The 22,839-nt window shown below is 36.8% G+C and overlaps 1 protein-coding gene across 1 annotated transcript in view; it reads left to right on the top strand.

Moving 5' to 3' along the window:
- EPHX4 (epoxide hydrolase 4) overlaps window positions 1–22,839 on the top strand; it is a 42,080-nt gene that overhangs the window by 6,655 nt on the left and 12,586 nt on the right. The window contains exons 3-6 of the mRNA XM_032423872.1: window positions 6,104–6,261; window positions 8,236–8,364; window positions 12,364–12,467; window positions 16,424–16,572. Coding sequence (XP_032279763.1) covers window positions 6,104–6,261; window positions 8,236–8,364; window positions 12,364–12,467; window positions 16,424–16,572 — 540 coding nt within the window. The remainder of the gene's footprint in view (window positions 1–6,103; window positions 6,262–8,235; window positions 8,365–12,363; window positions 12,468–16,423; window positions 16,573–22,839) is intronic.

Genomic DNA, 22,839 nt, shown 5'->3' with positions numbered 1-22,839 from the left:
GAACCCGTGACCCTGAGATCAAGCGTTGCACGCTCTACGGACTGAGCCAGCCAGGTGCCCCTGAGTTACTGATTTTATAATATGTTTAACTTCTGTGTTAAGGGGTTCAATTTTGTTTACTATCATATGAATGAAATGCCCATCAGTCTATCTCTGGGGTGATTTCTTTTTCAGCTTAAAGTGTGAATCAAATATGCTTTATTTGTGAATTCTGGGAAGGTTACATTTAAGATCTTTTTGCAATTTATTAAGATAGCAGCTGCCCTATTTCTTAGAAATGTTGAAGATATTGTTTGGCTCCTGTCATGGATGGCAGCAATAGTTGAATTTATTTGCAAGGCAATTTAAATTATTAATAAGAGAATGAAATATGCAGGTATTATGTTTGCATAATCTCTAATGCAATTTTAAATGTAAAATATTGCAGGATTCTACATGCTACTCAAAGTAGCGTGTAGAAATGTGAGATTTCTACCTTGAAATCTCTCACTAAATGAGTTCTAAATGAAGACATACTTAAGATATTAGAACAATGCACTTTTTCACAGACATTGACTGTAAATTCCCCAACAGGAACTTGGGAACTTCAGTCGTCCTTGCCTCACGGTTTGAACTGGGGCTGAGTTTTATTGAGCAGCTGGTCCTTCTAGCACTATCAACACTCAGTCCTTCCACTCGTTTGTTTCACTTATGCAACATATCTTTACTGAGCACCTACACAGTCTAAATATTCTACCAGGCAGTTGAGGGAGCTCCCATTCGGGTGGAAGCACCAGACACAACAGATTGTTATAAAGCACATGCCCAGTCACCTGAAGAGTGTATGTGCAAGTGCAAGGGTCCCACCCAACCCACCAGTAAAGGTGGGGGCCTGCGAGGTCTCCTGGAAGTGGAGATGCTCAGCGTGAGGAGTTCAGTGAATGGGGAAAGGGCAGGGATTATGGGGAGTAGGGAAATGGCTGAGAGGGATGATGTTGCAGACAAAGGACATCAGAAGAACAAAGTCAAAAGCAAAAAGCAATGCTGCCGTTGGATCACTACAGGGGGCTTCCCACTGTGGGGGCAATGTGCCATGGACTCAGGACAGACTACCTGGGTTTGAATCCTAGGTCTGCTCTTTGCTAATTCTGTGACCTTTGGTAAGGCAATTAACCTTTTTGTACCCCTGAAGCTCTACTATAATAGTAGATAATAATAATACCTACTTCATAGTTTTGTTTTGCAGATCAACATTACTATATGTGAAACACTTAGAATTGTGCATGGCATGTACTAAGAATGATATAACTGCCAGCTCTTTTTATTATATGGCAAATGACAAAGAGTGTAAAGTAATCATGCTGGAAGTTTGGGCCTTAGTCAAATCTTGGAGTTTTGGTCTGCCACAGTGACGAGCTTGAGCTGCATATTATGAGTATAGGTAGACCTTGTTTTATTGTGCTTCATAAATACTGCATTTTTTGGGTTGGTTTGTTTTGTTTTGTTTTTTTTTTACAAATTGAAGGTTTGTGGCAACCTTGTGTAGAGCAAGGCTGTTGGAGTCATTTTTCCAACAGCGTTTTCTCATTTTGTGTCTCTGTATTTGGGTAATTTTTGCCATATTTCAAACTCTTTCATTATTATTATTACATTTGTTATGGTGATCTGTGATCAGTGATCTTTGATGTTCCTACTGTAATTGTCTTGGGGTGCCATAAACCACACCTATATGAGATGGTGAATTGAGGATGCATGTTGTATATGTTCTGCCTGCTCCACCAATAACCCTTTCCCCCATCTTGCTCCCTCTCCTTGGCTCTCCCTGTTCCCTGAGACACACAATATTGAAATTAGGCCAGTTAATAATCTTACAGTGGCCTCAAATATTCAAGTGAAATGAGGAGTCCCATATCTCTCACTTTAAATCAAAAGCCAGAAATGATTAAGTTTAGTGAGGAAGGCATGTCAAAAGCTGAGACAGGCTAAAAGCTAGGCCTCTCCCACCAGTTAGCCAACTTGTGAATGCTACGAAAAATTTCATGAAGGAAATTGGAAGTGCTACTCCAGTGAATACACAAATGATAAGAAAGTGAAACAACCTCATTTTTGATATGGAGAAAGTGTCAGTGGTCTGGATGAAAGATCAAACCAGCCACAACATTCCCTTAAGCCAAAGCCTAATCCAGAGCCAGGCCCTAACTCTCTTCAATTCTGTGAAGGCTCAGAGAGGTGAGGAAGCTGCAGGACAAAAGTTTGAAGCTAACAGAGGTTGGTTCATGAGGTTTAAGAAAAGAAGTCATCTCCATAACAGAAAAGTGCAAGGTGAAACACCAAGTGCTAATGGAGAAGCTGCAGCAAGTTATGCAAAGATCTAGCTCAGATCATTCATGAAGGTGGCTACAATAAACAATAAATTTTCAATGTAAATGAAACAGCCTTCTATTGGAAGAAGATGCTTTCTAGGACTTTCTTAGCTAGGTAGAAGTTAATGCCTGGCCTCAAAGTTTCAAAGGACAGGCTGACAATCTTGTTAGAGGTTAATACAGCCGGTGACTTGAAGCCAATGCTCATTGATTATTCTGAAAATTCTAGAGCCCCAAAAATTATGCTAAATCCATTCTGCCTGTTTTCTATAAATGGAACAACAAAGCCTGGATGACAGCACATCTGTTTACAACATGATTTGCTGAATATTTTAAACCCACTGTTGAGACCTGCTGCTCAGAAAAAAAAAAAAAGATTTCTTTCAAAATATGACCACTCATTGACAATGCACCTGGTCACCCAGGAGCCATGATGGAGCTGGTTTTCATGCCTGCTAACACAGCATCCGTCCTGCAGCCCATGGATCAAGGAGTGATTTCTACTCCTTAAGTCTTATTATTGAAGAAATACATTTCATAAGGCTATAGCTGCCATGGTGATGTCTCTGATGGATCTGGGGGCAAAGTAAATTGAAAACCTTCTGGAGAAGATTCACCATTCTAGATGCCATTAAGAACATCCATGATTCAAGGGATGAGGTGACAATATCAACATGAACAGGAGTCTGGAAGAAGTTGATTGCAGCCCTCATGCGTGACTTGGAGGGCTCAGGACTCCAGTGGAGGCAGGAACTGCAGAGGCAGTGGAAACAGCGAGAGGACTAGAAGCAGCAGGGAGCCTGAACATGTGACTGGACAGCTGCGATCTCATGATTGAAATTTCACGGCTGAGGAGCTGCTTCTCATGCATGAGCAAAGACAGTGGTGTCCTGAGCTGGAATCTACTGCTGGTGAAGATGCTGTGAAGATGGTTGAAATGACAACAGAGGATTTAGAATATGACATTCACTTTAGTTGATAAGCAGCACAGGGCTTGAGAGGACTGACTCCAAGTGTGAAAGAAGTTCTGCTGTGGGTAAAATGCTTCAAACAACTTCACACACTACAGAGAAATCATTCATTAAAGGAAGTGTCAACCAATGTGGCAAACTTCATTGTTGTCTTATTTTAAGAAACTGCCACAGCCCCCCCAGCCTCCAGCCCCCACCGCCCTGGTCAGTCAGCAGCCATCAACATGGAGGCAAGACCCTCCAGCAAAAAGATTATAATTCGCTGGAAGTTCAGATGATGGTTAGCACTTTTTTAGCAATAAAGTATTTTTTTCTTTTTTGGATTTTATTATGTTTTTAATTGTAATACTAGTGTAGTTAACATACAGTGTTATATTAGTTTTAGGTGTACAATATAGTGATTCAACAGTTCTATACAAGCAATACTTTTTTTTTTTTTTAAGATTTTATTTATTTATTCATGAGAGACAGAGAGAGAGAGAGACAGAGGCAGAGGGAGAAGCAGGCTCCCCGCGGAGCAGGGAGCCCGATGCGGGACTCGATCCCAGGACCCTGGGATTGTGACCTGAGCCAAAGGCAGACGCTTAACCGACTGAGCCACCCAGGCGTCCCTACAAGCAATACTTTTTAAATTAAGATATATACATTGTTTTTTTAGACATAAGGCTATTACACACTTAATAGACTACAATGTAAACATAACTTTTATACTTACTTTATCATGATATTTGCTTTATTGTGGTGGTCTGGAACCCCACCTGCAATATGTCTGAGATATGCACGTAATAGGGATTCAAGAAAAGATGTTAAGCAGCGAAATTACATGACAGAGTTTATGTTTCTGGGACCTCAGTCTGGTTATGTAGAAGATAGCGCTGAAGGGAATGAAATGCATACAGACCAATCGATAGGTTGCTGCATTAATGGAGGCCTGAATTAAGGTAATGATAGTAGGCATGGACAGGAAAAGTGATTAAATAAATATTTAAAAGGTTAAATCTGCAGAACTCTATTGATTAGGCATGAGGTAATCCCTGAAGAGGGAAGAATTAGGCTCCAGTTACAAAGACATAAAAAAATCAATTGAAAATTTTAAGTAAGGCTAATGAGAAAATAATATCTTCTGTGTTGACAAATGAGTATCTTTGAGGAAATAAACTGCTTATTTGTTACAACCTAAAGACAAGATTAGTAAGATTGCTATGACCTCACTAAGAAACATACTTTTTATTAACATTTTTAAATCTGTCTTCATTGGTAATGCTTTTGCAGATTTTCACAAATCATAGATATCCTAATAATAGATCAAAGATTCTGAATCCATGCATAATACAAATATGTGTCTGACACTCTTCCTGATGACCTGTTGATGTAAAGTGCATACTTTGTTTCATTGATCTTACTGTTTTGTGACACTTCACATTGCAGTCTCTCTCACTGTTGGCTTATAATAGCAGATCCCTTGGTACACTTGCCTATTGCACTCCAAAAATCTTTTCAGACAATTTTCTCCTATTTGGCTTGTGTCAGATAATTCTACACTGTTTCCATGAACAGATGTGCATGCAGATCCATTTTTTAAATGCATATTTGGAGTTCCACAACATAGTGAGTCACTTTGAAAATCTACATCTTTTTTTTTTCTTCTTTGTTATCCAAAATGATTTTGCTTGTTTGAAGAAGAAAATCTCATGGATCGGGGTGCCTAACTGGCTCAGTCAGTAGAGCATGAGACTTTTGATCTCGGGGTTGTAAATTTGAGCCCCACGTTGGGTGCAGAGATTAAAAAAGAAAAAAAAAAAAGAAAAAATCTCATGGATCTTGGTATTTCATTTAATTCTGCAGTTCCATGATCAAGCACAGGGGAACACCTGGCCCTGCAGAGGCCTCCAGGACTTGGCTGTAGCATATTGGCCATTCTTTTTTTTAAGATTTTATTTATTTGCGAGAGAGAGAGAGCACAAGTGGGAGTGGGGGGTGGGCAGAGGGAGAGGGAGAAGCGGATTCTCCGCTGAGTGGGGAGCCCGACGCCAGGCTTGATCCCAGGCCCCTGAGATCATGACATGAGCCGAAGTCAGAAACCTAACCCACCAGCCACCCAGGCGCCCCAGCGCTGGCCATTCTAATTGGTCATGCCAGTGCCATTTTGGCTGTTAAGTGTGTGGGGTTTTTTTGTTTTTGTTTTTTTAAAGATTTATTTATTTGAGAGAGATTGAGCACAAGCCAGAGGGGCCTAGGGAGAAGGAGAGAGAGAGAATCTCAAGCAGACTCTGTGCTGAATGCAAGCCCAATGCAGGGTAAGATCGCACGACCCTGAGATCATGACCTGAACTGAAACCAAGAGTTGGATGCTTAACTGATTGTGCCCCCCAGGTGCCCCTTAAATGTTTTTAATATCACACTTGCTAGTACTCATTCAGGATCTTCTCCTTAGAAGCATTTGTAAGTACAGATTCCCTGATAGCTGTAAGCATTATTTAAGAAAGCCTAGAAAATTGATTTCTTAAGTACATATAGAAGTATATTGGTTTTAGTATCAGATATTTTGTAGTTTCTGTAAATACTGGCCCTCTGTTACACCCCTCTGGAGCTGGTAAAAAAAGTAACAATAAATTTTTATGAAGAACTTCAGTGTTCCCTTCCGAAACACATCCCTTCCTCTGGCTCACAGATGGCTATATAACCTTTCTCAAAATAGACAGTTTCTTACAGTTGTCCACTTAGAAAAGCTGTAATGTTACTCTCTGGATTTGCTACTGTGGTATTTTTAATGTTTCTTATTTCCTGCAGGTATTCTTGGCGTCACCAACTAAGGGAATTTAAAAGTGAATATCGAGTTGTAGCGCTTGATCTGAGAGGCTATGGAGAAACAGATGCTCCCATTCATCGAGAGAATTATAAATTGGACTGTCTAATTACAGATATAAAGGATATTTTAGACTCTTTAGGTAGGTCAGTTTAAAAAAAATAGTATAGTCCCTTTTAAGGGACTAACATTCCAAAGATTGTGAATTGGTAACCTCATTTCTTGGGAGGAGGCATTTTCCATTTGTCTGAGCTGTTGTCTGGATCCTGTCCCCATGGTTTTGGGTGTACAGGCGAAAATATTTATAGAGGAAATTGAAAATAATACATGTGGAATGACGATTCAGTCCACCAGCCAAGAATGACTTTGAAAATTTGTTGTTGTTGTTGTTGTTTATTTTGTTATGTTAATCACCATACATTACATCATTAGTTTTTGATGTAGTGTTCCATGATTCATTGTTTGTGTATAACACCCAGTGCTCCATGCAGAACGTGCCCTCTTTAATACCCATCACCAGGCTAACCCATCCCCTCACCCTCCTCCCCTCTAGAACCCTCAGTTTGTTTCTCAGAGTCCATAGTCTCTCATGGTTCGTCTCCACCACCGATTTCGAAAATTTGTTTTTAAAAGTATTTCTAATGTATGCAATTTATTATTTTCAGAACTAATTATTGGAAATTTGATTCTTGTACTTAGAAAATTTATTTCTTCAGAAGCCACATCTAAATAATCATTTAGATGCAGAAGCACTTACACTATCTTTCTTCTCTTTTTTTTTTAAGATTTTTATTTATTTATTTGAGAGAGAGAGCACAAGCAGGAGGAGGAGCAGAGGGAGAAGCAGACTCCCCACTGAGCAGGGAGCCCAATGTGGGACTCGACCCCAGAACCCTGAGATCGTGACCTGAGCCAAAGGCAGATGCTTAACCAACTAGGCCACCCAGGCGCCCCTGCACTATCTTTCTTATATTGATCAGCTAGTGCTACAATATTATTGTGTAACAAACATGCCAAACTCAGTGGCATATAGTCATAGGCATTTATTCAATGCTCATGGGTGTGCAGGTCAAGTGTAGGCTGGACCACTGGGTCTTTGCCTCAGGTTACAGGTCCTGCTGGGACTGGCTTCTCCCTCTGAGTTGGGCTGGAACCCAAGCTAAAGGGGAGTAGCTACCTAGCGGTAGCTTTTCCTCTTCTCCTGGCAATGGCAGAAATGGCAAGAGGGTGAGCCCAGACGCGGAAGCATATTTCACGTTTCTGCTTGCAGCACATGGGTCAAAGCAAGTCATATGGCTGAGTCCAAAGTCAAGTCAGACTCCCACCATATGACCAAAGGAAATCACATGACTAAGTTTAATATCAAAGGGGTAGCAACGTATACTCCTTTTATGGCAGTGGGGAGAGGGGAGGAGTAAATACTTTTTAACAATAATTGAATCCACTACATCTTTTTTTGACTAAAACCCAGCTGCTACCATGGTATGTTAATGGAGCTAATATTATTTTAAAAACCATGAAATCAAACTAAAAGCCTTTTCTACAATAATCTAAAGAGAGCATGGATCTAGCCAAAATTCCAAGAGGAGAAAAAAATGGATGAAGTCTGGGAGTATCAGTGCAGTGTTGTCATTTAGTCTGATTACAATAAAATAGACTCAAAGACATTGATTTCCGGTAGCCATATTTCATTCCTCTTCTGTGGTAATTCAGTCAGACTTGGCCTAAATTTGTCTTCATGCAATATTCTAGGCAAATTGATAATGTAATCTTGCTTATGACCTAATTATGTGTAATCTTTACCATGGTTTCCCAAACTCAGGTTCATGGAACTAGAGCTGAGCTAGCTATTTCAGGTTTTTAAAAAAATACAGATTCCTGGGAGAGATTCTGAATCTGTAGGTCTAGAATGGAGGTTGGACATCTAAATTTTCTAAAAAGCTACTTAGGTGATTCAGACATACAGGTTTTGGAAACACCAAACTCAGTATCTGCATAAAGTGCATAATTAGAGTCAGATTATGGGAAGATTAGTTTCAGAAGTATACTCATTTTATGTAAGGTAATGATGCATCCACCTTCAATGACATCAACATTTTTTTTTTCTCCATTACAGGGTATAGCAAATGTGTTCTTATTGGCCATGACTGGGGGGGAATGATTGCGTGGCTAATTGCCATCTGTTATCCCGAAATGGTGATGAAGCTTATCGTTATTAACTTCCCTCACCCAAATGTATTTACAGGTGAGTTTAAATTTTAATTAAAACATCTTTGCTAACGTAACAATTCACTATTGTCACTGACACTTTGGATTAAAAACAGCAAAATTTGAATAACATAGTATTTTTTAAATTACATGACTATGATATTAGCATATAACAGTGTCAGATATGTTGACTTTAAATATTCCACAAGAGTCTGAGAAATCATAGCTTCATATTTGCTTGCATAATTCTATTTTTTTTTAGAGAATATTTTACTGCTAACTTGGAGAGGGATAAAGGGAAAAAAATGCAGTGACATTACTTTGACAGTAATGAATCTTGACAACCTAGAAATAAATTCTCCTCTTGCCTGACTGCTTGGGCTATCAGGAATGACAGCATTCTTTAAAGCCACAGTTCTCAAATTTTGAGTTTCAGGACTCTTTTATACTCTTAAAAATTACTAAAGACCCATTGAGCTTTTGATAATATAGGACATATATAAAAATATTTACTGTATTAGAAATTTAAAATGAGAAAAATTTAAAATTATATATTAATTCATTAAAAAATAAATCTAGTACCTGTTAACACGATTAACATCTTAATGAAAACTAGCTACATCTTCCCAAACAAAATTTTAGTGAGAAGAATGTCATTGTTTTACATTTTTGCAAACCTCTTTAATTTTTGGCTTAATAGAAGACAGCTGGATTCTCAGATCTGCTTCTGCATTCAATCTGTTACAATGTTGTTTGAATTGAAGTGTATGAAGAAATCTGGCCTCACACAGATTTGTAATTGGAAAAGGGAAGAGTATTTTTTTTTTAATTTTATTTATTTGAGAGAGAGAATGAGATAGAGAGAGCATGAGAAGGTCAGAGGGAGAAGCAGACTCCCTGCTGAGCAGGGAGCCCAATGCGGGATTCGATCCCAGGACTCCAGGATCATGACCTGAGCCAAAGGCAGTTGCTTAACCAACTGAGCCACCCAGGCGCCCCAGGAAGAGTATTTTAATAGCCTTTTCAGATAACTGTGGATTTTCTTCTTTAATACTACACCAAACTAAAAAATTGGTGGTTTCTTAAAGGTTAGTAACAATGTAGAATCTGATGTCATATTAATGAACTTTTTGTACTCTGTTACATTAAAATCCATTAGTCTCTCTAGCACTTTGAATGGATTTTTTACCCATGCGTGATTTTGCATCATCATGCATTGGAAGATATTGGTCCATTGAGTTATTCAGATCTTCCATACTTTGACACATGTTATTATATTATATCAAAGAATCACATTAACTAATACTGCCCCAATTTCATCAAAAAGTTGTTGAGTATTGCAAAGCTGTCATGCTCACAGTAGCAAATACACATCTCCAAATTTCTAATTTTCATTTGAAAGCTTGAATTTCGTTGTTGGCAACAAATACTGTTGATTGTTTTCCCCCAAGTGATAGGCTCACTTTGTTCATTTTCAAGAGATTATCTGTCAAATACTCAAGTCTGACTGGTGATAATTTGTTAGTCATCCTTTCAAGTAAAAAATGGTATTCCATAAGAAATGCAGCTAATTCAACTAATCAACTCAAAGAATTGCAGAAGTGCTATTCCTTCAGACAACCATTGTACTTGGGTGTTCAACAGAACTGCTTTGTGTGTACTTTCTGTTTCATCTCAATGTTCAAGGGACATGTACACAAAGGTTGAAATTTAATAAAATTAATAATTTTCGCTATTTTATCTAGGGCATTCCTAAGTGAAACTGGCACTTAATCTTATGTATCTATGTATTTGTTTGCTGCAAGTGTGTGGTGGTGAAGCATATAATGACTGCTGGTATTGTTTAGCGTCACTACCTTGATTTGTGCTCAGGCAGCAATGGCTTTATCTATCATTGCTTTTGTACCATGAGCACAAAGGTCAACAAATGAGAAAAGCTAATAATGTCTTAGTATTGTAATGAAATAGTTTTGACTGTCTGGATTGTTTAAAAAGGTCTTAGGGATCCCCAGGGTCCACGTGGGCTATACTTTGAGAACCCCTGCTAGAATAAAGGGAACTCTTAAAATCCTCAGGGTGTTTAAAGACCAGTGAACCATGACTAGGCACATTTTTATTTGATTTTGGCAAAAACTATCATCGTGTCCTCTTTAACTACCCTTGTGAAGTTTTCTGAGTTTCGGGTACTGCTATGACTCACAGCAGCCCTCTAGGGAACAAAAAATTCTATGTTGGGAATACGACTACATAAAAGGGAGAAAGGGAACATGACTACATAAATATCATACATTATAAGTGTAAGAGTTGAATTTTATTTTATTTTTTAAAAGATTTTATTTATTTATTTATTTATTTGAGAGAGAGCAAGAGAGCACAAGCAGGGAGAGTGGCAGAGGGAGGAGAAACAGGCTCCCCGCTGAGCAGGGAGCCCAATGTGATGCAGACTCGATCCCAGGACCCTGGGCTCATGACCTGAGCCGAAGGCAGATGCTTAACCAACTGAGCCACCCAGGTGCCCCAAGAGTTGAATTTTAGAGATATATCCAATTGTCCTATTTCTATTGAGGTGATAGCATGAATGCTTAGGATTCAAATATCAAACTGAAATTCACTATATTTTTCTCAGTTGCATTAAGTAGGAAAAGTTGTGCTACGTGCTTGTTCCATTGATTGGGACCCTTGAGTAAATGTTATTTTTGTGATGTTGCTAAAAGGAAAAAATTGTAATTGGTCATTTCAGCAAGAAGATTCTTGAGATATTTCTAGAATTGTTTTATCCAGACTAGGTTCAACCCTAGTCAGGTTAATATAAGGTCTTCAAGTAATACGCCTATATTTAACCCTTGATTATATTAATATCTCTTAATGTGGGGCTGAATAAATTTTGTTCAATGATGACTTTAAAAAAAGTATAGCATAACTTACCTGAGAATTATAGTTCTAAAAATTCCAACTATGTTAACACTAACCATGTTAGTTACAAAATTAGAAATAAGAAAAAAAGTGACTTCTATAGCAAAGAAAATAAAAATATAGTGCACAAGAAACAACAAGTATGTTCACTTAATATGTGTGATTACACTACTTTCTAGTTTAAAGCTTCAGTGTCTTTCCAAAGTCCTTAAAAATCCATCTCCTCTGGCCCTCCCTGACCAGGCTTCTGCTTTGCTCTCTGACTCATCTCATGCCACCTCTCACACGTCATTCACTATACACCAGTCACACTGACGTTCTTTCTGCTTCTTAAATGTGCCAAGCCCAGGACCTACTTTCTGTTCCTGGATTTTCTTCCTAGATCTTTGCATAGCCGACTCCCTCTTACCATTCAGGACTCAGTCCACATATCACATCCCCAGAGAAGCCTATTTTGATCACCTCTGCTAAATAATAGTCCCTCCATATCACCCAATCATCACTCTCAATCAGATTACCCTGTTTTAATTTTCTTTATGGTATTGTTGCTATCTAAAATGATCTTTTAAAGTATCAATTACTTATTGTCTAAGTTCCTTATTAATGGGAACCTCTTCTGTCTTGTTTACTGCTAACTCCCCTCACACACAGTAGATATTCAAATATTCCTTGAATAAATGAATTTTTTAGATACATGAATGAACTTATAGGAAACACTTTAGTTTCTGTTGAGGTCAAATAAATAAGGTATTCAAATCTGCCTGTAAAGAAAGTCTTTTAAACAACAGAAAATTACCTCCCCATAAATCCCTAGGAAAAGTGTGAGGTCACTGATAATAACCTTGGAGAAAAGGCAGTGTTGTTTGTGTTCCCTGTTCCTTTCTCAGTCAAGACTTCATAAAATGAAACTTTTTTATTTAAAGTGCTATAAATTTTCTAAATACTTGAAATATCCATAATAAAATATAAGAACATAGAAATTGTTCCAAAGAGAAATATACAGAAGACTTACTTGTGGATTCTTTTTTCATCTCAAGGGTGAAATTGCCTTAAAATGAAGTTCTTTCAATAGTAAGTAATTTATACCCCTTGGATAAGGTCTAACATGGCATTTTAATTTCAGAATATATTTTACGACACCCTGCCCAGCTGTTCAAATCCAGCCATTATTACTTCTTCCAAATACCATGGTTCCCAGAATTCATGTTCTCAATAAATGATTTCAAGGTAAGTCAAATATGGTGATGGGTGTTAACTAGATTTATTGTGGTGATCATTTTGCAATGTATACAAATATTGTATCATTATGTTGTATACCTGAAACTAATATAATGTTATATGTCAATTATACCCCAAGAATAAAATTGAAAAACTGGAGCCCAAGAAGACGACAAAATTAGGAAGTTAAAAATAAAATATAGGGGCACCTGGGTGGCTCAGTCGTTAAGCGTCTGCCTTTGGCTCAGGTCATGATCCCAGGGTCCTGGGATCGAGCCCCGCATCGGGCTCCCTGCTCAGCGGGAAGTCTGCTTCTCCCTCTCCCACTCCCCCTGCTTGTGTTCCCTCTCTCGCTGTGTCTCTCTCTGTCAAATAAATAAAATCTCAAAACAAATAAATAAATAAAAGGTAGACAGATGCATTAAAAAAAGAAAGAAAATAAAAAAAGAAAGAACTGGTCCTGCTTATGTTATCTGATTTGTTTAAAATAATCATTTATTGATTGTTGTGATGTGATGCCCACTGCTAGGCATTTCCTCCTAAGTAAGAAAAAAAAGGTTAAATCAAGCAAATAATGTATTAATATTAATGAAAAACATTAAAGTGCATCCTTCAGAAAGAAAAATAGGCAAATGCTAAAATTTAATAACTTCTAAGACCTCATCTATAGGCTTACTTATTTTTACAGTCTCTGTATATTTGAGTGCCTGGTTATTGTTCAATTTTTTTGTGAGAGTCTGTGCCCCTGTAGGCATACCTCTTTTCAGAGAACATTCCATGGGGAGACAAGGGAATATGAATGCCAGGTGAGAGAGTTTGACATAACAGAAGTGGAGGCCTTTGGGTGTAAACAAAACCCTGAAACAAAGTAAGTGTGTGGGAATTGGTGTACCATATACACGGACAACCAGGAGTCATGTGTTGTATCTGTTTCTTGGAAGTTTATCGAATGCTTCTTGTATATCTAACGTGGTGTTAGATATTTAGGGAGGCTTTAAAAAAGAATATTATTTTACTTGGAAATACTTCTGTATGTATCTCTGACTGATAAGGACATTTTCTTAACAAATAACTCCAATACCATTATCAAACCTAACAAAATGAATACTTCCTACTATCATTTAATATTCAAATTTCCATTCCGTTGAATTTCCATTCAAATTTCCTTAACACTTTATTTGTTTGAATCAGGAACCAGACAAGGTCCATACATTGTATTTGATTGTTACGGTTTTTTCAGGCTATAACAGTTCCTTCTTTTTTTTTTTTAACACCATTTTTTTATTGAAGAAATTTCAAATTTGTTCATTTGTCCTGAGGAATGATCCACATCTTGGATTTGGCTAACTACTTCATCATGGTGTTATTTAACTTGTTCTGCTAACCCTTATTTCTCCTACTTCATGGTTGCTACTAATCTAGAGGCTTGGTTAGGTTGATTTTTAATTTGACAAGAATACGGGCAGGTGGGGCTGTGTATTTCCTAATGCATCACATCAGGGAAGCACCTAAGGTCTAGTTCTCGCAGTTTTACTAACACTAACACTGACCAGTGGGCTCACGAGTTGTCAGTCTATCTAAATTTCCTAACAACCTTTCACCAGATAATTTTAGCATACCTTGATCATCACTGCCTAGGTCCATTATTTCATTAGGATTTGCAAAATGGTGATTTCCTAATTCTATCATTTTTTTCTGCTTTTATTAACTGGAATTCTTCCTTTTATTAACTAGAATTGTCCACTTCTACTGTCTGGCTATTCTGAAATACAGTTCACACAAGAATGGCAGGATAAATGCTTTGTTCTTTACCTTTATAAACAACTTCCAAAGTAACGACTTGGTGCCCTAGAAATCTCCAATGATAACCAATGAAGTTTTCTTTTTTTCCATATTATTATGAGCTCATGAATTTTAAAAATATATTTGACATGTATCAATCAGTTACAGTTGTTCTTCTTGATGCTCAGATTGTCTCATATTAGGCAAGTGGAAACTCCTTCAGGTTGGCTCCTGTGTCCTTTTGACATAAATCTTCAGTCAGTAATAGCTTGCTTCCTTAATGTCCTAGGTTCATTTTTTATTTCCTGCTGCAGATCTGGAGTCAGTCATTTATTGAAGGAACTCGGGCTCCTATTAGTAGGAAATTGTACTTAGAAACCACAGTCTGGGTGTCAAGGTGATCATTGTTACTGGGTTTTTATTGCTTCTAGATCTTTCCATTGGATATTGTCCATACATATTTTTAGAGTAAAAAAAATCATGAGTTCTTATTCATATTTCCAAAGCAAAATTAAGACTACAAAGTTTTGCTTAACTTTTATATTTTATAAAAAACATTTATGTGGTTCTAGTCAAAATTCTAATACAAGGTACAGAGAGGTCTCACTTAGGTCTCTGTTTTCTGTTTCTCTGTCTCTATCTTATTTCCTCCCTCTCCATAGGGAAACCATTTTGGTTAGTTTTTGTTTCATTTTTTTTATTGTTTCTTTTTAAAAAATATAAGCATATGTGAATGTATTTGTCTACTGCTCCTTACACAAAAGATAACATACTATAAACACTATTTTCCACCCTTTCTTTTTTTCCCCCACTTAAAAATATGTCCTGGGGATCAGCTACTCCATAGTATGTAATCATCTCCATCTTCTCTCTTTTTTTTTAAAGATTTTATTTATTTATTTGACAGAGAGAGACACAGTGAGAGAGGGAACACAAGCAGGGGGAGTGGGAGAGGGAGAAGCAGGCTTCCCATGGAGCAGGGACCCCAGATGCGGGGCTTGATCCCAGGACCCTGGGATCATGACCTGAGCCAAAGGCAGACGCTTAATGACTGAGCCACCCAGGTGTCCCTCATCTCCATCTTCTCTTGGAGTATTCAGAACACATAATACACCATCATGTGGCTATACCATAGTTTATTCAACCAACCCCCAACTGATGGACATTTTTTGTTTCCAGTCTTTTGCTATTACAAATAATGTTTCAATTAATCACCTCCTGTATAAATCATTTCATAGTTTTGCAGGTGTGTTTTGGGGTTGAGGGATCTGCATTTTATTTTATTTTTTAAAGATCGATTTATTTATTTTGGAGAGAGAGAGAGGGTGAGCAGGGGGAGGGGCAGAGGGGGAGGGAGAAAAATCCTTAAGCAGACTCCCCACTGAGCATGGAGCCAGACATGGGGCTCATCCCAGGACCCTGAGATCATGACCTGAGCTGAAATCAAGAGACTGACGCTTTACCGACTGAGCCACCCAGGTGCCCCGAGGGATTTGCATTTTAAACAAGAATCCCAATCATTCTAATGCAGGTGATTTAGATCTACACTTTGAGAAATGCTGGTATAGAGCAGTGTTTTTCAAATTGTGGGAGGGGGCCCATTAGTGAGTCATGAGATCAGTTTCGTGGCTTGCAATTTGAATTTTTAAAAATAAAGCAGAACAGAAGTGAATTGAAAATATCACTACATACTATAATAAGAGTAAGGGATATTTCTTTAAACATTTGTTTCAGAAACGTTGTAGGAGTATGAACTGGATCATGATAAAAAATGTGTTACTCTAGATTGTGGTCAAAAAAAGTTCAAACAATTGTGCGGGGAGGAGAGTAGATTGGTTGTTAGTAAACAGATCAACTACTGTTAGAATATTAGGGAAGACTTTAGGGTGGTGATAGTATCTGAGCTTAGCCTTGTAGAATGTGAATAGGCACCAAGAAAGACAGGTGGCTTTTCCTAAGGGTGAAGTGTACATGGGGGATTTGAAGGGAAGAATATCAAACATCAATCCAGGAAAGCAAAAATGTGTCTAATGTGTTTGTAAACAATGAGGTCTTCTACCTGGCTAGAGCAGAAAGGGGGAGTTGTTACTGACACTGACCATTATTCCCCTTCAAAAGCCAAAAGTTTAGTTTATGGTTAGGTAACTAAAAAGTTTTAATTATTTTCTTTTCACTTAAATTAGGCTTTGAAACATCTGTTTACCAGTCATAGCACTGGCATTGGAAGAAAAGGATGTCGATTAACAACAGAAGATCTTGAAGCTTATATTTATGTCTTCTCCCAGCCTGGAGCATTAAGTGGCCCAATTAACCATTACCGAAATATTTTCAGGTCAGTATAATTTCTTTTTAGTTAAATAAAATATTCATTCCCTGAAGAGCCAATATTTTATTTTTTTCCAAGTTTTATTTAAATTCCAGCTAATTAACATACAGTGCAATATTAGTTTCAGGTATAGAATTTAGTGATTCATCACTTACATGCAACACCCGGTGGTCAGCACAAGTGCCCTCCTTAATACCCATCACCTGTTTAACCCATTCCCCCACCACCTCCCCTCCAGTAATCCTCAGTTTGTTCTCTATACTTAAGAGTCTGTTTCTTGGTTTACCTTTCTTTCTGCCCCCACCACATTCATTTGTTTTGTTTCTTAAATTCCACATATGAGTGAAATCATATGGTTTTTGTCTTTCTCTGACTGACTTATTTCACTTAGCATAATACTCTCTAGCTCCATCCATGTAATTGCAAATGGCAAGATTTCATTATTTTTTATGGCTGAGTAATATTCCAGTGTGTGTGTGTGTGTGTGTGTGTGTGTGTGTGTGTGTGTGTGTATACATATGTATGTATATGTATACCATATATTCTTTATCCATTCATGAGCCAATGGACATTTGGGCTCTTTCCATAATTTGGAAATTGACAACAGGAAACAACAGGTGTTGGTAAGGATGCAGAGAAAGGGGAACCCTCTTATACTGTTGGTGGGAATGCAAACTGGTGCAGCCACTTTGGAAAACAGTATGGAGATTCCTCAAGAAGCTAAAAATAGAACTACCCTATGATCCAGCAATTGCACCACTAGGTATTTACCCCAAAGGATACAAAAGTACAAATTCAAAGACATACATGCACCCTGATGTTTATAGCAGCATTCTCAACAATAGCTAATATTTTATTTTTAAGATTAAGTTCACTGTTTATCCAAAGACTCAAATAAAGTATTCTGATTTTGTAAGTTGCCTAATCTTTTCTTAAGGAAACTTTAAACATGGAAGAGTAGAGAGAATAGTATAATGGATCTCCCATGTAGTTGTCACTTATTTTATCCATAACTCTATCCACTTCTTCTTTACCTTTGTATTATAGTGAATAGATGTATATTTGTAATCATATTTTAAATGATAATTATTCACTCAAGAAATATTTATTAAGCACTTTCTATGTTCTAGTCTATGCCAGCACTCAAGATATAGTAATAAGCAAAACTAGACAAAGGTCCCTGATCTCACTAGCCAAGTGGGGAAAACGGACGTCAAGCATATAACCACAGCAATGAATATATGGTTATAAATAAAGACATTGAGAAAAAGGAATGAGAACTGAACAAATAATGTTTGAATAGAGAAATGAATAATGAGTTACATATTGACTAGATAAAGTTGGGGATAGAGGGATTGGCATTCCAGAAAAAGGAAACAGCATGTACCAAAGCTGTGTGGGAAGATAGAGAATTGTGGTTTTAAGTAATACACTGAAGGCTAGTATGGCTAGCACACAGAAGAAGACAATGAAATGAGAATGGGTCCAAGAGTAAGCAGTGGCTGGTCATGCAGAGCCACATAGACCATATTAAGTACTTAAGAGCTATGAATGTGAAGCTAGTAAATGAGTGTTTCAAGCAGAAAAGAGAAAAAATCCAATCTGTATTTGGATAAATTCATTCAATGTAAGGAAATTACAGTGGTCCAGGCTAAAGATCATGGTAGCCTGAAATAGTCTGAAGGCAGTGGAAATGGGGAGAATGGGTAGATTTAAGAGATATTTAAGAGGAAAAGTGACAGGGGTTAGTGATGTGTTGGGGGGGGCGGGAAGAGGGATGTCAAAGATGGCTCCTGAATTCCTGGCTTGAACAGCTATATGGATAGTCATGCCATTCACTGAGATAGAAAACACTAGAAGAGAACTGGTTTTGAGGGGAAAGTCATAAACTTTATTGATCTTAAACTAGTTGAGTTTGAGGTGGTACCTTAAATATTCAAATAGGTAGATAGATACAAGGGTTTAGAATTCAAAGGAGAGAATCTGTGATGAAGATATGTAAAATCTTGGTGTCACTGACAGAGACAAATGAGGCTTTTGTTCAGAAGATATTGTCTAGGGAGAAAGTATAGAATGAAAGACAAGATATGGAGATTTGTCTGTTTGGGTTTGGACTCTAGATAGGAGAAAAAGATTTCTCTTAATAATTAGCAACCCACAGCCTGCCTTGAAAAGGGTTTAGAGACTTGAATTTATGCTACCTCCATAGCACTAGAATGATCAGTGAAAACATTGTATTTCAATATCATCCTAGGCTGGTACACTTTCCTGGCAGAAACAAAGACAGAATTTCTCTGGAGGATACATTTCAACTCAGACTTACAATATTCCCACAGATAAAGTCCTCTGAAGATGAGTTCATAATCCAAATTATGAAAAATATGAAGCTACCATTAATGAGTGAGAAAACAACTGCAGCAGAACTCTTAACACATTTCAAATACTAGAGCTAACAGATTATAAAGTATGTTTAAATCATTAAATATATGAAAGAAAAAACTATGAGAAAGAATAAGAAAATATCAAGACAGGCTGGAAAGAGCTGAAAAAGAACAAAAGAACTTCTTGAAAAGAAAAATATTGTTATTGAAATTTAAAATTCCATAAATGAGTTAAATAGCAGATCAGACAAGCTAAAGAGAATTATGAATTGGAAGACAGCTCTGAAAAAATTACCGAGAATCTTGCTTAAAGAATTGAAAATATAAAAGACAGGTTATATTTGACTTAGAGGATGAAATTAGAAATTATATAGATAGATGATAGAATTAGATAGAGACACACACACGCACACACACACACATAGACATGCCAAGAATTTTTTTCTAGTAAAATAAATTAGAAATAGAATGTATTATTTTCAAACCAGTAGAGCATGACAAGAAAACTATCAACTCAAAAGAAGGCAGGAAAGGAGAAAAAGGAAGCAAAGTAAATGGAATGCACAAAATAAGATGTCAAAAGCAATTTAAATATGCCAGTAAGCACAATAAATATGAATGTATTATACTTGCCTGTTAAAAAACTAAATATCAGGGGCGCCTGGGTGGCTCAGTTGTTAAGCATCTGCCTTCGGCTCAGGTCATGATCCCAGGGTCCTGGGATCGAGCCCCACATTGGGCTCCTTACTCAGCGGGGAGCCTGCTTCTCCCTCTGCTACTCTCCCTGCTTGTGTGCGCTCTCCCTCTCTCTCTCTGTCAAATAAATAAATAGTTTAAAAAACAAAAAACAAAAAAAACTAAATATCAGATTGGATTAAGTCACAATTAAAGCATAAGGACACAAAAGGGTTGAAAGTAGGAGGATGGAAAAAAGTTATAGTGGGTGTATTTTATTTTATTTAAAGATTTTATTTTTAGGTAATCTCTACACCCAACAAGGGGCTTGAACTTAAACCCTGAGCTCAAGAGTTGCATGCTTCACCAACTGAGCCAGCCAGGCGCCCCTATAGTGGGTGTTATTTTAAATAAAACAAAATCTCTCAAACTCTTTGAATAGGGAATCCAAGGGGAGTTATGAGATTATATGAATTGAGGGGAGAAGAAGCAAACCCAAACCTTCTTTTTTGACTAACAACAACAAAATTTACAAAGATAAATGTAAAAATTTTTGGCAAAACAGAGATGTTAATTTAAAAAGTATTTGTAGGTCCCCATTTATTAAGCAAGGCAATGATTAGAAAGGCAGACTGACATTGCAGAGGCTACAGGTCTATCTCGTAGGATATAGCAGCAACATTGTCTTAAGTCCATGTTTTGTCATTTGTTTGTTTTTACAAATAATATTTGTAAGGAGAGTTCTAAGAGAAAATAGAATGACATTTTCATACAAGTCTAAATTTTTAACAAGAGATAAAAATAATAGTTTTTAAATGTTCTTGATTTATCCCTTTATCAAAGTTAGCTTTGTGATACAAAGCAAGTAGCTATAAGGAAAGAGGGAAAATATTCTGATCTTTCTGAGGTTCTTTTACTAACAATTGTTCATTAGGAGGACCTGCATTCCCAAGAGTAAGCTCTAGAATCCTGCTAATTGGCATGGAGAGAGAAAGAGTGAAAAAAAGCAGGCCTGTGAAGGTCAAAACTTACAATTTTATATAAAGGTGAAAGACAGTTTTAAACTAGATTGCTATAGGTTAAATCTGGCTGGGTCAAGGCCACATCAAACCTTCTGGAAGCTCAACTGACCTCTTCTGATGATTCTTTACATTAGGGTAATTAAGACCAAGTACATAATTTAAAATGGTTATGCAATATATAATGACTACAAATGAAGTATGGTACATTATACTTAGGCAGGGAAATCACTCTCATTTATCACCCTAAGATTCCTCAGGACCATAGCCTCATTCAAGGACTCTCAAAAATTTGGAGCCAAGGAACTAGAATGAGCTAGGAATTGGATTAACTATAGGATCTAACCTGCAAAAAAGATAAACAAGTCTAAACCTGTAACAAAGCACCAAATAATAAAGCAAAAACTGATACAAGGAAAAATGACAAATTCACAATTACTACTGGAGATTTTAACTCATCTCTCTCAAAAGTTGATCAATCAAGCAGGAAAAAAATTAATAAAGATATGGAAGATTTGAACAACCCAATTAACATCTTTGATCTGATGAACAATTCTAGAATCCTGCATCCAATAATTAGAAAATACACAATATTTTTAAGTACATAGAAATGTTTACAAAGATTGATTACATACAGGACTACACAGCAAATCCTAACCAATACCAAAGGATCAATATCACATAGATGGTGTTCTCTGAGCACAATGCAGTTAGAAATTAACAATAACAACAAACTTTTAGAAAACTCCCTATATTCAGAAATTTTAAAAGCTTTCAAATTACTCATGGCTATGATCCAGTAATTGCACTACTAGGTAGTTACCCAAAGAAATAAAAAATACTGATTCAAAGGGATACATGCATTTTTATAGTAGCAATATCAACAATAGCCAAATTATGGAAACAGCCCCAGTGTCCATCGACTAATGAATGGATAAAGAAGATATAGTATACATATACCATGGAATATTACTCAGCCATAAAAAAGAATGAAATCTTGCCATTTGCAGCAATGTGGATGGAGCTAGAGAGTATTATGCTAGGTAAGTGAAATAAGTCAGTCAGAGAAAGACAAATACCATATGATTTCACTCATATGTAGAATTTAAGAAACAAAACAAATGAGCAAGGGGGAAAAAAGAGAGGGAGAGACAAACCAAGAAACAGACTCTTAACTATAGAGAACAAACTGATGGTTACCAGATGGGAGGTGGGTGGGGAGATGGGTTAAATAGGTGATGGGGATTAAGGAGTGCATTTGTCGTGATGAGCACCAGGTGTTGTATGGAAGTGTTGAATCACTATATTGTACACCTGAAACTAGTATTACACTTTATGTTAACTAACTGGATTTTAAATAAAAACTTTAAAAAAATTACTCCTGGATCCTGGGTGGCTCAGTCGGTTAAGCATCCAACTCTTGATTACAGCTCAAGTCTTGATCTCAGGGTCATCAGTTCAAGCCCCACACTGGGCTCAATGCTGGGCATGGAGCCTACATAAGAAAAAAATGTTTTTGAAAAAATTACTCATGGATCAAAAAAATCATAATGGAAATTCATAAAAACTTAGAAAAAATAATAACATCAAAACATGTGGAATACAGTTAAAACCATACTTAGGAAGAAATATATTCATAGTTTTCCATGCTTATATTAGAAAAGAAGATAGAAGATTAGTGAGCTAAGAGTTCAATTTGAAAAGGTAGGAAAAGAACAACATGTAAACAAAAATAAACTGGAAGGAAAATAATTTAAATTAGATAAGAAGCAGAAATTAATGCAATCTAAAGCAAAGACACAATAGAGAGAATCAAAAAAACCAAAGGCAGATTCTTTGAAGATTATTAATATAAACAAAATTTTGCCAAGATTGGTTTAAAACATGAATAAACAATATTAAGCAGAAAATAGATATAAGTATAAATATCACAGAGACTAAAATATAAAATTTAGGTTAACAAATTGGAGAACTTTGACAAAATGGGCAGTTTTTAAGGAAAATCTAGCAACCAAAACTGACTCATGAAGAATTAGAAAACCTGAATAGACATAACCATTAACAAAATTGAATTATTAATTTAAAGCACATCCACAAAAACACAATACACATCCACAGAAACAGGCCTAGGTGGTTTTACAGGTAAGTTCTAACACAGAAATCCCACTTTTTAATAGACACTTTTAGACATTATAAAA

This window comes from Phoca vitulina, unplaced genomic scaffold (genome assembly GCF_004348235.1).
Source record: "Phoca vitulina isolate PV1807 unplaced genomic scaffold, GSC_HSeal_1.0 scaffold2, whole genome shotgun sequence".
In the NCBI taxonomy this organism is placed as follows: Eukaryota; Metazoa; Chordata; class Mammalia; order Carnivora; family Phocidae; genus Phoca; species Phoca vitulina.
This window is presented reverse-complemented; position numbering and strand designations above follow the sequence as displayed.